The 14,000-nt window shown below is 39.0% G+C and overlaps 1 protein-coding gene and 1 pseudogene across 2 annotated transcripts in view; one reads left to right on the top strand and one right to left on the bottom strand.

Annotated features, from left to right (window-relative positions):
- Positions 1–7,771, top strand: part of LOC128112082 (T-cell receptor-associated transmembrane adapter 1) — a 37,589-nt gene extending 29,818 nt beyond the window's left edge. The window contains exons 5-6 of one of the 2 annotated variants that reach the window (XM_052740829.1): positions 1,144–1,232; positions 6,976–7,771. In XM_052740829.1, the coding sequence (XP_052596789.1) occupies positions 1,144–1,232; positions 6,976–7,233 (347 nt within the window). In that variant the 3' untranslated portion in view covers positions 7,234–7,771. The remainder of the gene's footprint in view (positions 1–1,143; positions 1,233–6,975) is intronic. The other variant, XM_052740830.1, reaches the window with a different exon arrangement.
- Positions 7,772–9,313: 1,542 nt separating this feature from the next.
- On the bottom strand, positions 9,314–10,682 carry LOC128112081 (60S ribosomal protein L9-like; annotated as a pseudogene).
- Between the last annotated feature and the right edge of the window lie 3,318 nt (positions 10,683–14,000).

Here is a 14,000-nt window from a genome sequence, read left to right as displayed (position 1 = left end):
TATACCAGGGGTTTATTTCCAGATGCTGACCTCACATGCTCTGGATTGGATTTAGAAATCAGCTAACAAGGCTGGGCCATGGTGGCACACACCTTTAATCACAGCACTCAGGAGGCAGAGCCAGGAGGACCTCTGTGAGTTCGAGACCAGCCTTGTCTACAGAGCGAGATCCAGGACAGGCACCAAAACTACACAGAGAAACCTTGTCTCGAAAAATAAAAAAGAAATCTGCTAACAAGCAAATACAAGATTCTGATGCTAGTTTCCCATGGACCATGATTTGAGAAACACCACTCTAGGCTGTTTTCCCATGTTGTTTTTTAGATAGGATAGAAAGATTATTAGGTACCTTTTGGTATAATAAATATATCTTCCTCTCTGAGGTCAAATTGATGCATTGTACATTTTGGCTGGGTAACTAGCCACTCTAGTTCGGCTTGTATATGGATGTGTTTGGGAGAATAAAGATACAGAATAGGATGGTTCACTAGCATGAAGAATGTAGTGAGTACAAGTCTGTTGACTTTTAGACACTGCACAAAAGTTCTAGATCCTTCGAATGACATTGAACAATCTTGAGGATCTGAAACAGTCCTGTCTAACTGAGATGCTTCTGATTGGTGGGACACAAATCAGAATCTAAGCCATTTTGTTCAAAATTAGAGTGAGGCACTTTAAATGTTTCTGGATAAAGCATATTATTCATAGAATTAATTACAAAACTGTAATCATTGATGGACTTTGCAAGTGCCATGCTTTATGCTAGGGTGTACCACATGCAGCCACACCCATGTAGTAGATAACATAGGCAACCCTTTAACTTCATTGGATCTCCAGATCATTTTAAACAGTAGTTCAGATGAGACTTCCACATGTTGTTGTGGTACAGAAAATCCTTATGATACAGTCTCCATATTGAGCTTCTTATCATCTGTCAGTAATATTGTGGACAAGAGACTCCTCTGTCTAATCTGCCAGTAACAGTTTGTGCTTTCTTAACTTCTTTGCACGTCCATCTAAAAGACTACTTAAATAATTCTTGAGGCTGTATATTCTTAGCTAAATATTGTTTGGATCACGCATTTTATTTATACCAGCACTTTTCATTTTTTCACGGAAATCTCCATCACCTCTACTCCCAAGAAGCAATGGATGAGGACTGCTATGAGCAAATGAAAGCTCGACCACAAAGGTCTGCAAGTGATATGCAAGAAGCCACCACATCTGGACAGGTGACGTTTTCTGTATGAGTTAAGTCTAGTCTAGTTCAAAGCACCTGGACATGTTTCAAGAGCACAAAGGGTGTTTTCTGATATACATTTGGAGCAGCCTGTTAAAAATTTTGCAGCATGAATCACATGTCAAGCTCTGAGACTTGAGCTCTATAGGGAAATACAGAAGCAAGAGCAAAACTCAAACAATACCAGAAGACTCAAAATTAGGTGTAGTTCAAAGAACAATAGGCCCTGTCTTTGCATACAAGCATATATATATATACATATATATATATAAAATATATATCAACGAATTTGCATAATACTCTGAAAGCATCCAAACGTTCAAGTATTATTCTTTCTTCTCCAAAATCTTTTCTCTTATATCCCCTTACTAGACTAGTCATGGGCAATTGTGACAGCAATTGTGACAGCTTTGCTTCATGTGCCCCATTTGCAGTCTCTGCTTAGAGTCCCATGAAGGAGGCAGCATTAAAATTCCTAGTTTTTAAAACTTGCAAAGAAAGAAAAGCTCGTCCTGGAGCACGCAGATACTGTGTGAGGAAACAGAATCCAAAGGCAGATTCATCTTACATACAATATTCTTGTTCTAAAATAGGTCACAGTTTGAAAATTTTCTATTGTGGTAGAATTTTTCTCCTTTTCACTACAAGACGTTTATAAGAAATCAGACTTCTTAACAATTCTATTAAGAAATCAGGATGTAGTGATATTTGAGAAAAAAGCCACCACATATGCAATCCGACATTTGGTTAATTATAAAACACACTTTTAGGGGCTGGAGAGATGGCTCAGTGCAAGAGCGCTTGTTTTACATAAGACTGGGGTTCAGTTCCTAGAATCCACACTGAACAGCCCACAATCACTGCTGACTCAAGCTGCAGGGTATGACATCCTCTCTGCCCTCTGCAGGCACACACACACACACACACACACACACACAGGGAGAGAGAGGGGAGAGAGAGAGAGAGAGAGAGAGAGAGAGAGAGAGAGAGAGAGAGAGAGAGGGAGGGAGGGAGGGAGGGAGGGAGGGAGGGAGGGAGGGAGGGAGGGAGAGGGAGAGGGAGAGGGAGAGGGAGAGAGGGGATATGCACATATATACACACACATATACACATAAACACAAATCTTTAAAGTGCACTTTTATTTTTTTAAAGTAGGAAAAGCTACATGACATGATATTTCCTGTTAAACTCATGATGATAAAATGAAAGCTCTTGAAGGAGATTAAGGTGTAATTACACCATCTAGAAATGTAGAGACCCACCTACACCGTTTTAGCTGTAACTATGAGAAGAATTATGAATATAATTATGAGTAAACACATGGGAATTGCATGGAGTCATTTCTTTTTTTTCTTTTTTCTTTTTGTTTTTATTTTTTTGACTTAAAAATGTATAGTTTTATTTCTAGTTCCAACTTTCTACAATAATACTACATGATAATACGACACATAAGAAAAACATTTTGTGTTCAATACGTTTCCAGGATTTTTAGTAAATATTGCTTATATTTCATGTGTTAAATATTTAGTATGAGTGCTTTACAGTTTATTTGAATGACAAAGTACTTGCTTCATTTTAAATATGTGAGTAGCACCCCCCCAATTATTGATATATCATTTTATCATATTAGTATAGCTGAATGAGTTCTTTCTTCATCCATAATGTAGTTACAATATTATACTTGTAATAATTGTCCAAAATACAGGATATATTTGCCATTTATCTTGGGAAAGACAAAATTGACATGCAATTCCACAACTAAGAAATTCCTTGAAAGTACTTGATGCCGTCATAGCTATACAATCACTTTAAGAAGTCAAAATATGTTTGTATTTCAGAAGACTAAGAAATTTTGTAAAATAGTTTCTTCTTTGGAATGATGTTTGCATTTACTATGGAAAATTTCTTTTTTTTTCATTTTTCTTTATTAAGAAATTTCCTACTCACTCCACATGCTATCCACAGACCCCCCCTCCCTCCTCCCACTCCCCAGCCCTCTTTCCCAAGCCACCCCGTATCCCCACATCCCCCAAATCGAGGTCTCCCATGGGGAGTCAGCAAAGCCCAGCACACTGAGCCTAGGCAGGTCCAAGGCCCTTCCCACTGCACCAAGGAGGTGCAAGGTGTCACACCACAGGCACCAGATTCCAAAAAGCCTACCCATAGACCAGGGACAGATCCCGATCTCCCTGCCTGGGTGTCCTCCAAACAGTTCGAGCCAAACAACCTTCTTCCATATCCAGAGGGCCTAGTCCAGTCCCATGGGGGCTCCACAGCCACCAGTCCACAGTTCATGGGTTTCCACTAGTGTGGCCGGTCATCTCTGCACATCCTCCCATCATTATCTCAATGTCCCTCGCCTGCAGTACCTCTCCTCTCTCTCATCAGTTGGATTTCCAGAGCTCAGCCTGGTGCCTGGCGGTGGATCTCTGTGTCTGCCTGCATGGAGTCATTTTCTTTGAGAAGCATCTGGCTTTTCCTCAAGTGGAAAAGATGCAAAACCATGTAACATCTTTGAGCCAGCTCTTTTATGAATTATGTAGTTAAAGACACGATTCAGAAAACTAGTCTCTGTTCTACTACGTTCTTATAAATTCAGTTTCACAAATTGCTTATAAATTGTGAAATTGTGCTTATAAAAAAATCTTATAAATTGCTCCTTTTCACCTCATCAGCATAATCATGACCATTTGCTACTCTGATACTCATACACTGATTGGTCACAAAAGCGCAGGGAATCTACAATAACATGTGTAGGCTGAAGGAAGAAAGTGTTTTCTGAGAAACACAGGTCATTTCTTTGCCCTTTGCAAACAATGTGTGTGGTTCAGAGACTGTAATTTGAGTATCTTGGTCTACCATCGAAAAATTAAGTCCTAAGATTTCATCAGAAAATCTAGGAATAAGATTATTCCCCAAGTGCTCCCATAGCCTATAAACTTTAAGGATATACACATGTGCTATTCCTTTTATTTGTTTGTTGACCTTGGGTCAATGTCCTACCTCCTTACTCTGTCAAAAAGCATCCTCTCCCTTCTCAGACCAATACTAATTATGCTCCGTGTCATTTCTCCTGAGTTTCAGGATCTTACAACTTTAATTAATTTTCCTCTATTTTTCTTTTCTTCCTGGAAATGATCATTACCGTTTGCCTAACATGTGTGCAAATGATCTCAATATTAAAACAAAACCAACAGAACAACAGAAACTTCCTTTGCTCTGTTTTTCCCAATAATTTCAGAACTATGTGGAATTAGATGGGTTCTTTCCATCCCCTGTGGCTTCTATTTCTTGCTAGGGACTCACATTTCTTTACCCTTTCCTCTATGAACCCCCAATGCCCTCAACTAAGCCAGCACAGTGGAAATCTCAAGTAAATATTGAATGTACAGCCATGATCCTTTTTGGGACTCAGATTTTTTTTTTTACCCTGACACTGCCTGATAAAACAGAATAGTATTGCCACATATTATTTGGAGTGATTTCCTATAATTGCAGGAACCAAATTCCAACCACTTTGGTATTGAAGGGAGATGTCATGCCTCATATGACAGACAGAGCTAAGAATGTATTTTGCCTTTGAGATGATTGAGTAGTGACGCACTCCTCATTCTCCTCATTCTCCTCATTCTTCTTTCTGTTCTGTTATCAGCAGACACCTCAAGTGATGTTGGACAAGCCACTAAAGGCTTGTGCATTTTATTTTTCGATTCAAGGGAAAAGATGTCTTTTCTATTCTTGATAGTAAATATCAATTTTAAAATGCCATCAAATATGCCCATTCCTGGTGTGATGATATTACACGTGCTGGTGGGTGGAGCCAAGGTGCCCCACAGCAGGTGAGAGACAGAGATGCCATGCAGACAGAAGCTCACTGAAGAGTTTTATTTGGTGGGGGGGAAGAAAGGGGGGGGAAGAAGGAGGGAGGGAGAGAGGTGGGGGTGAGGGGTTCAAGAGGTGTGCATCTTGGGAGGAAATCAGAAGGAGAAGAGAAATGGGTAGAGAACTCTTAAGGAGAAGCCTTAAGAATAGGCTTCCACAGCAAGGCATAGGGTGGCGCCAAAGGGCAGGTTCAGAATATTAACACCTGAGTCATTCATTCTCTTGGGCCCTGTTGCCAGGGTGATGGGAGGCAATGGGTACTTGGTATAGCATAGGTCAGTTGCTTGGTCTTGCTGGCCTTGGGTACAGGACTCCAAGTCTCTAGAACAGGATAGGGCAGAATTTATCAGAGAAGATAGGAGAGTTCAACAAAGTCCCAAAAGACCAACAAATCATCACCCCTCCATGGTTCTAAGTGCACTTCGATAGCTTTTCACCAGTCGGCCTGGGGAAAGTTGAGGCAGACAACAGTACTAAATGCGTGCAGCAGTGAATTGACAAATTTTCTGGGATACAGAGCAGAGTAGGGGAGTACTGAGCATCAAAATAGAAAACCTTAAAGGTCAGGACATGAAATCCAGACTTTAGTCCATAGGCTGTGATTCTTTCTGAAGGACAGATAGTAAAAGACAAGGGTTGTACCTTACAGCGATAATTTGAAAACAGTACAGTGGGATGAATGGTGGAGGGAAAGATGAACGTGTGGACACCAGTTAGACAGCTATTGTACTTTTGTGGAAATGGTTAAGGAATAGCAAGTCTGATAAAGAAACTAAAGAGCTTGTAAATGGAGCCATCTCTTCTGCCTGACATAAAAACACGAGGCATTTTCCTTATACCAATAGGGAGATACTTGCCTAGGTGCGGGGAAATTTTTCATCCAAATGTTACTTCCTCGGCCTCTGGCCCCATGATTTTGGCCTGGTCTTAGAGGTAAATCCTGAACATAGATAGCTACACTATATTCAATGAAAACCCTCCAATTTTAGTTTGAAGCCTGTAATCATCATAATATCATCTGCTTTTAAATTACAGCTTCAGTATGAACATTCTCTATTTACCAATCATATCTGCACTATGAGATCAATATTACTGCTTTCATTTTAAAAGCAAGAATACTGAGACTCAGTACGATTTTCAAGAAGCCACCCAAGCTCAAGCTGCCCAAGATGTACATAACACAACTGAGACTTAATGCTGGAATTTTCCAACTATGCATTCAAGGTCTGGGCTTCAACCTGTTGTTTGCCCCAGGTTACCTTAGTCTTCTCTCCTCACCCTGACATTGACCCAGCTCTAGGACAGAGGGGAAGGGTAACAAATTCCATTCAATCTTAGGTGTCAGTTGTGCGAGGAGATCTGTTTGCTTTATTCTAACGAATCTTTAAAACTGTAAAGTAAGAGGCAGAGGAAGGATTTGTGGGTCCGACTAAATCATCATTTACTAAGCGTATGTAAAGCACACCTTATACTTGTTAGATGCCTCCCTATTGTGTGTTTTCCCTCCTAAACAAACGAAGGTACAGTTACTCGGTAGAAGTGACATAAGGCAGTAACTGCTTGAGGTGAAGGTGAAGATATAAGCAGGTGAGAAACTGTCTAATGTGTTCACGTAAATTTTGAGTATGAGGAGAAAAAAATCCATGAAGCTTCATCTAAATACTTTTCTTTTTCAACTCAAAAGTCTTGAATTAACTATTGATTTGTTGTTGTCTTTAACTGTCAACTTTGGCAAAATAAGGTAACTAAAGCCAGAAAAGAAATTTTTTTCCATAGGCCATGGAAATTTATAAAAGTCTTGGAAATTAAAGAATAGACCAACAATGAAAAACTAACATACCTTTTCTTTTCAGGGACGTGCTGAAGATCAGATGTGCTACGCCACACTGGATCACAGCTTCAAGGGGAAACGCAGAAGGCCCAGGAAACAGAACACTCATTTGTTAGAAAGGGAGAAGGATGCACAAGTGTGTGCAATGGATACCAACATTTCTCAGGTCAATTTGGTAGAAAGTTCCCCACCCGATAACCAGGCAGTCGAGGAAAGTGTTCATGACGACCCTGCAAGACTGTTTGGATTAATCCGTGCCAAGAGAGAGCCTGTAATCTAGCTGGATGATGATCCAGCTCAGTGATAAGCACCCTATCAGAGATGGTTAAGAAAACAAGAGGGCTGGCAGGACGGTCTGCTCATTTGTCGATGGGATGGTAGCTTCCTTTTTCTTCAGAGATTGCGTCTCCACACACTAAATCTAGTGCCATTAAATTTAGCTATATGAATTCAGTTAAAAAATAGCCAAGTAGGAAAAGTAAAATAATAAAATCCAGTTTGCAAATTAAGTTACTTGATAACAAAGCCAAAATGGATAGCAATACCTAGGAAATTTTTTAAAATCTAAAGTAATATGTGCTCTAGGATATATCAATTGAAAGATAAAAGTCAATGTCTTAAAATATTAATCAATTGAACATTTCCTCTTTCATCAATGTGAATAAATAATTAGAAATTTCATATGAAAGTACATTGCCAAGAAAAGTAGAATAATCTTGAGGAGTATTTTTCCAAAATGTAAATAGCATAATTAGTTTAAAATTTGTTATAAAAGTTCCATGTTCCTTAGAACAATAAAAAAGAACTTAGAAATTCTACTGCCAGAGATAATCAGTATGAATAACTTCCTTTTTGTGTTTGTGAATATTTTATGGACATAACCGTGTATATGTATCAGTTGTTCCCTTTCTCTGTTTTAACTTAAAAGTAGAGGATTATGTGTGTTATTTAAATTTTCTTCATGGATCAAGGTACTCTGGCTTTACTTCTACTATATTTAACTACATCAAATGTACTACATTTTGTCTGTGCTACTGCTGGAAGCAAACACAGGATCTTTCATACGAAAGTCAAGCGCTTGATGGCTGTGCTTCATCCCAAGTTCTGTCTCATAATTTAAAAGTCTGCGTTGTATCTCATTTATGATTCAATCAGAATTCATTCCATTAATATTGAAGACTACTTAAATTAATTCAACTTTCTATTTATCTGTTCACAAATAATATTCTAATGAGAATGTTCCAACACATGTCTGGATATTTATCTAGTTTCTTTTTTTGTGTTAAGTCCCCTAAAGGAAATTAAATGTATTTAAAGATATGTGTTCATATCATTCATCTCCATAGGGCAGATCTCTAGAAGGTCAGAAATTGGGTCAAAAATATGCATACAGTTTAAATTCTGGAGGATTAGCCCACATCTGTCTCCCAACCAGTTAACTCAATAAACCTCAGCATGGGGTGGAGGTACTTAGCTGTGATCCCAGCACGCAGGAAGCTGAGGCAGGAAGAGCCCATTAGTTCCAGGCCATCTGGTTCTGAATAGTGAGTTTCTGGTCAGCTTGGGTTAAGAGGGAAACCACGTTTCAACAAAACAAAACAAAAACCAAAAAAAACCAAAAACCTATCAAAAACAGAATAGCTTCTATTGTCTTCCACTGAGAAAAAAGGCTTGTTGGTAGTTTATAATTAACATATTTAACTCGTTATAATATGCATTTTAAAAGGCTACTTTGGCTGAGAAGCTTGGGCACAACATACCTCCTTTTTTTTCTGGCTATGTGCTATGGATTTTACATACATCACATTTTTATAGTGTTTTTAAATTTTATTAAGTTTAAATGTAGTTATATAATTTGCCATTTCCCCTTTCTTCTTCCAAAACTTCCCTGTGTATCCTTTCTTGCTTTCTGTCAGTGACCTCTTTTTTTTTAATTGTTGTTACATATATGTATGTGTATAATTGGAAAGCTCTACCCGTAGAAGACCATTTCTCCTACTCTGAACATTCTCCAGTTGCCCATAGTCCTTTGTCTAGAGTTGAGAAACTGCAAGCTTTTGGCCCTCTCCATGTTGGCACGTCCATTGGCATCACCATTGTTCAGATCTTGTCAAGTCACTCATATTGATGACACTTCATGGGTGTAGGCTTTCTGATGTCATATGTTTTTATTTAAATTACCATTTAAGCCGGGCGGTGGTGGCGCACGCCTTTAATCCCAGCACTCGGGAGGCAGAGCCAGGCGGATCTCTGTGAGTTCGAGGCCAGCCTGGGCTACCAAGTGAGTTCCAGGAAAGGCGCAAAGCTACACAGAGAAACCCTGTCTCAAAAAACCAAAAAAAAAAAAAAAAAAAGAAAAAAAATTACCATTTAAAATATTAAAATAATAAAAGGTACCTTCATAATTTTCCATGCAATTGGAATGTCTAATTTCCTTTAAGGGACTTAACACAAAGAAGAAATTTTCCATAAAATTGTAATCTCAATTTGTATGCATGCAGGATTCTGTCTGCTACCCTATACTTTAGCTTAAAGGATTTCTTTAAGTATTTTTGCAGTCCAGATCAATGAGTAATAAAACTCCCTTCGTTAGAATTCCTAGCCACTCTCCCAAGACCATGCAAGTGCTGGCAAGATGCTTAGTCATCCTAAGGCCTTACATCCTACATAATCCGTGAGCTGCATGATCGCATAATCTATGCGCATGAGTGGCATAGCTATGTTAGCCCATATGCGCATGTGCGGGGGAACATACGTGTGGGTCCCACTCATTCCCCCAACCTTTCTTCCTGCACGATCTTTCCATAGGCCTAAGCACCCCCTTCTGTTCCCTCCATTTAATAAACTCTTATAGTGGGTTTTGTTGTACCTTGTGGCTTTTCTCGCACAGTAAGCAACACCACTTAATAAATAACACCCTTGTCATGCTGTGCATCTGAAAAAGCCATTGTTTAAATTTTTAGAGACATTGTCACGGGTTGAAAAATTCCCATGGTTGAGCTAACTATGCTTCTCTGAACAATCTGTACTGTTCCATTTTTGAACAAGTAGATGCCATCCAAAACCTTCCTGGTACCCTTTGGTTTGAACTGTGTGGCTTGCTGAATCAAAGCTGCTGGATTTGAAACAAGTTGAATATCATTTTCTTCAAAGATTAAGTCATCCTTCTAGATTTGAGAAGCAGAACAAGCAGCCCCTGTCTCCATCTGAACACTGTGGATGTATTTTTCACCCAGTCAATTTTGAATTTCAACCAGAGGTTCATTCTCCTGAATAACAGCATTGATGGTGAAGTGTGTACTCACAGATCTCATCTTGTAGTGGAAGCCTGTTGTAACGCTCTGGATCATGTTGTGAACATGTCTACAGATAGTCTGAGCAGTGGCCAGTTCCGTTCTGCTTGCCTACCATTTGTCAACCTGGGGCCTCTTTTTCTTTTCAAGGAGACTTAGCTCTACACTGATGTGATTAGAGACATACCTGTGTGCCCCCTCAGAGTAGTGTCAACATTTTCTGGAACATTGACAGTTTAATTGTTAAGAATAGTCTTCATGGGCTGGAGAGATGGCCCAGAGGTTAAGGGCACTGACTGCTCTTCCAGAGATCCCTAGTTTAATTCCCAGCAACCACATGATGGCTCACAACCATCTATAATGAGATCTGGTGCCCTCTTCTGGTGTGCAGACATATATACAAACAGAACACTGTAAACATAATAAATAAATAAATCTTAAAAAAAAAAAAGAATGGTCTTTATTCTCATAGTAGATGTGGCAAAAAAAAGAGCTTTCTGATTCTTTAAAAGATAGTATTTTTATTGGGTAAAAGATACTGTGAATTGTACTTTATTTAATGATGGCTGTTTTAAAACTAGTTTGAACATTTCTTGTAAAGTCAAGTTATTTGAAGTTATTTGGATGTAATTTGATCCTTTATTTTTCTATTAATTTTTTGGGGGTTTTCTATTAATTTTTTAGTTACCATATAAAGTAATGAGTTTTACTGTGTGTGTGTGTGTGTGTGTGTGTGTGTGTGTGTGTGTGTGTGTGTGATTGTGCTTTGCTCTAATTTAATCCCTTCCCCTACTACCCTACTCTACATCACCCATCCACTGTGCTTTCATTCTCTTCCTTCCCCCAGGTAGTTCCCTTTTCTGTTTACATAGCACATGTGTGCCATACCATCTTTCCCCCTGACTTCCTCAGGAATCCTTCCTTCTCTCTCATGATTCCCTTCATTGACCGTCATACACACACACACACACACACACACACACACACACACACACACAGAAAGAGAGAGAGAGAGAGAGAGAGAGAGAGAGAGAGAGAGAGAGAGAGAGAGAGAGGTGCATATATAATGATAAATCTAGAGTCTGCATAATAGAGAAAGCATGCAGCATTTTTCTGAGTCTGGCTTATCTTGCAAGAATATAATGATGCTTGCAAAGGTCATGATTTCATTTTCCTTTCTGACATAAAACTCCATTTGTATATGTACCACATTTTTGCTGTCTGTTCATCTGTGGATGCACAAGTAGGCTGGTTCCGTTTCCTGTCTACTGTGAATGATCCAGCATTAAGCATGGATGCACAAGTGTCTCTATGGTATGCTGATGTAGCATCCTTTGGGAATATCCTCTAGAGAGAAATAGCTGTCTCATATGCTAGTTCCAATTTTAATTTTTTTATAACAGCTATACTGATTTCCTCAATGGCTACACAAGTTTACAGGCCTACCAGAGAGAGTATCGTCTCTAAGTATTTGATGTCATTTGTTTTCTTGATGATAGCCACTGCAATCAGAGTGAAATGGATTCTCAAAGCAGTTTGCATTTGCATTTTCCTCACAGGTAAGGTGAATATTTATTGGCCGTTTGTATTTCTTTTGAGGACTGTCTATTCAGTTCACTACTCCATTTGTGAACTAGATGTTTTCAGTTTTCTTACTTAACTTGTTTGCAGTTCTTCGTATATCCTGTATATTAATTTCTTCTCTGATATGTAGTTGGCAAAGGCCATTTCTTACCCTCTTCACATAGAAGATTATTTCCTTTACCATGCAGAAACTTTTAAAAAACTTTTTATTTATTTAATTTTTTTCATTTTACATACCAACTACAGTTCCCCCTCCTATCCTTCCTCCCACTCATTCTCCCTCATCAACCCCCCATCCACTCCTCCAAAAGGGTAAGGGCTCCCATGGGAAGTAAACAAAGTCTGGTACATTCAGTTGAGGCAGGACCAAGCCCCTCCCCCCTGCATCAAGGCTGAACAAGACATCCCACCATAGGGAATGGGCTCCAAAAGGCCAGCTCATGCACCATCCTGACCCTACCCATGCAGAAACTTTTAACATCATCTCCTCATATCACTTAATTCTTATTCCCTGGGCTATTGAATCCATTTCTAGAGTGCTCGCCTATGCCTGTATCTGTAGGTGTTTTGTTTGTTTTGAAGTTTCAGGTCTAAAATTAAGTTCTTTGATCCACTTTGAATTTATTGTCATATAGTGTGAGAGATAGAGATCTGTGTGTGTAAATTCAGTTTTCCCAGTTAAAGAGACTTTCTTTCTTCAATGTTATACCTTTAATCTTTGTCCAAAATGATGTGGCTATAACTGTAAGGTTTTATTTCTGAGTCCTCTATTCTGTCCTATCATCTATATGTCTGCTTTTGTGACAGGACCATACTGTTTTATTACTATGGTTCTGTAATATGCTCTGAGATCAGGTATTGTGATATCTGTATTGCTCTTTCTGCTAAGGCTGTCCTTGCCTATTTGGGTTTTGCACTTCCACATGTATATCAGGTTTTTTTTTTTTATTGTTGTTGTGTGAAGAATGCCATTGGAATTTTGATGGAGATTGTGTTTGGTCTGTAAGACAGCTTCTGGTAGCATAACCATTTCCAAAATATTAATTCTGTAAATTCATGGTCAAGGGCAGTCTTTCCATCTTCTAGTGTCTTTTTCCATTTCTTTCTTTGGTGTCTTAAAGTTTTTATTGTAGAGGTCTTTTATGTGGTTACCATGGGGAATCAAAATGATGGCAATAGCCTGTGCTGTTTTGGAGTCTTCTGGAAGCTCCCTGAATAAGAATTTGTAGAAAGACCAGTTTGTCATTTGCATTTTGTGATCAGTATTGAGTGAGTATTTGAGGAGTGCCTTTTATATATCTCTAGAACTTACACTATTACTCGAACACTCTCACCAACAACGTTTTTTACGTTAACCTGTTTCCTCATTTCACATGATGCCTAAGCTTCCTCTGACTTATGAGAGTATCTAAAAACATACTCCAGATGATAATGGAGAGAAACAGAAGGTTCAGCTCCTTTGTTACCATATTCCTGGATCCTTGTCCCTCACTGCTTAATGTTCAATGTCTTAAATTCCATTAATTTGCCTATTTTGTCTGGAGTTTATCTCTTTATCCAAGAGAGGATGACAAGTCTTATGTGTTATTTCATCTTGACAAGATGCCAAAGCACTCACATCATGTGACTATAATTCTGTACTATACATATATTTTAGTCTAGTTCTTGGACATGATGATAAGCTATGAGTCAGTAGTCATCAGGCAATAATTAGGGGAATACTTCACCTGTGGAAGCTTGAAGAGTTTATGTTCCAAAAGGAGTATCATTATAAACCCTCTCATTTCTGCTGAAATGTGCAGAGAAAAGCAAAGAGAAAATCAACAGAAGGAAGCAGATGACTTTTTAAACACTTGAGTTTTTCATTGATGTTGCCGGAGAGGCTTTTCCTGGCCAGATACAACACACACATCCATTTACCCCGAATAGTGAGCCCCGAATAATGACAAACCAAAGTGACAACTGTACAAAAGCCCAATTTGCAGAACCAGTGAGTTCTTGTTAGGTTCCAGCTTCATCTCTGTAAAGCCCAGCAGAACCTAGGTGAAATCTCACAGAAACTGCAACATTAAGCTCTATGCATGACTTGCAGGCAGCTTGATGGGCCCAATTTCCTCTCAGCCACTGGCTGATTAAAGGCCCCTTCCCTGGCTGTTCTTTGTTGCTTCTG

Source organism: Peromyscus californicus, unplaced genomic scaffold (assembly GCF_007827085.1).
Source record: "Peromyscus californicus insignis strain IS unplaced genomic scaffold, ASM782708v3 Scaffold_16__1_contigs__length_79575227, whole genome shotgun sequence".
Classification (NCBI taxonomy): domain Eukaryota; kingdom Metazoa; phylum Chordata; class Mammalia; order Rodentia; family Cricetidae; genus Peromyscus; species Peromyscus californicus.
The sequence above is the reverse complement of the archived record's forward strand: the minus strand, read 5'-3'. Positions and strand labels throughout refer to the sequence as shown.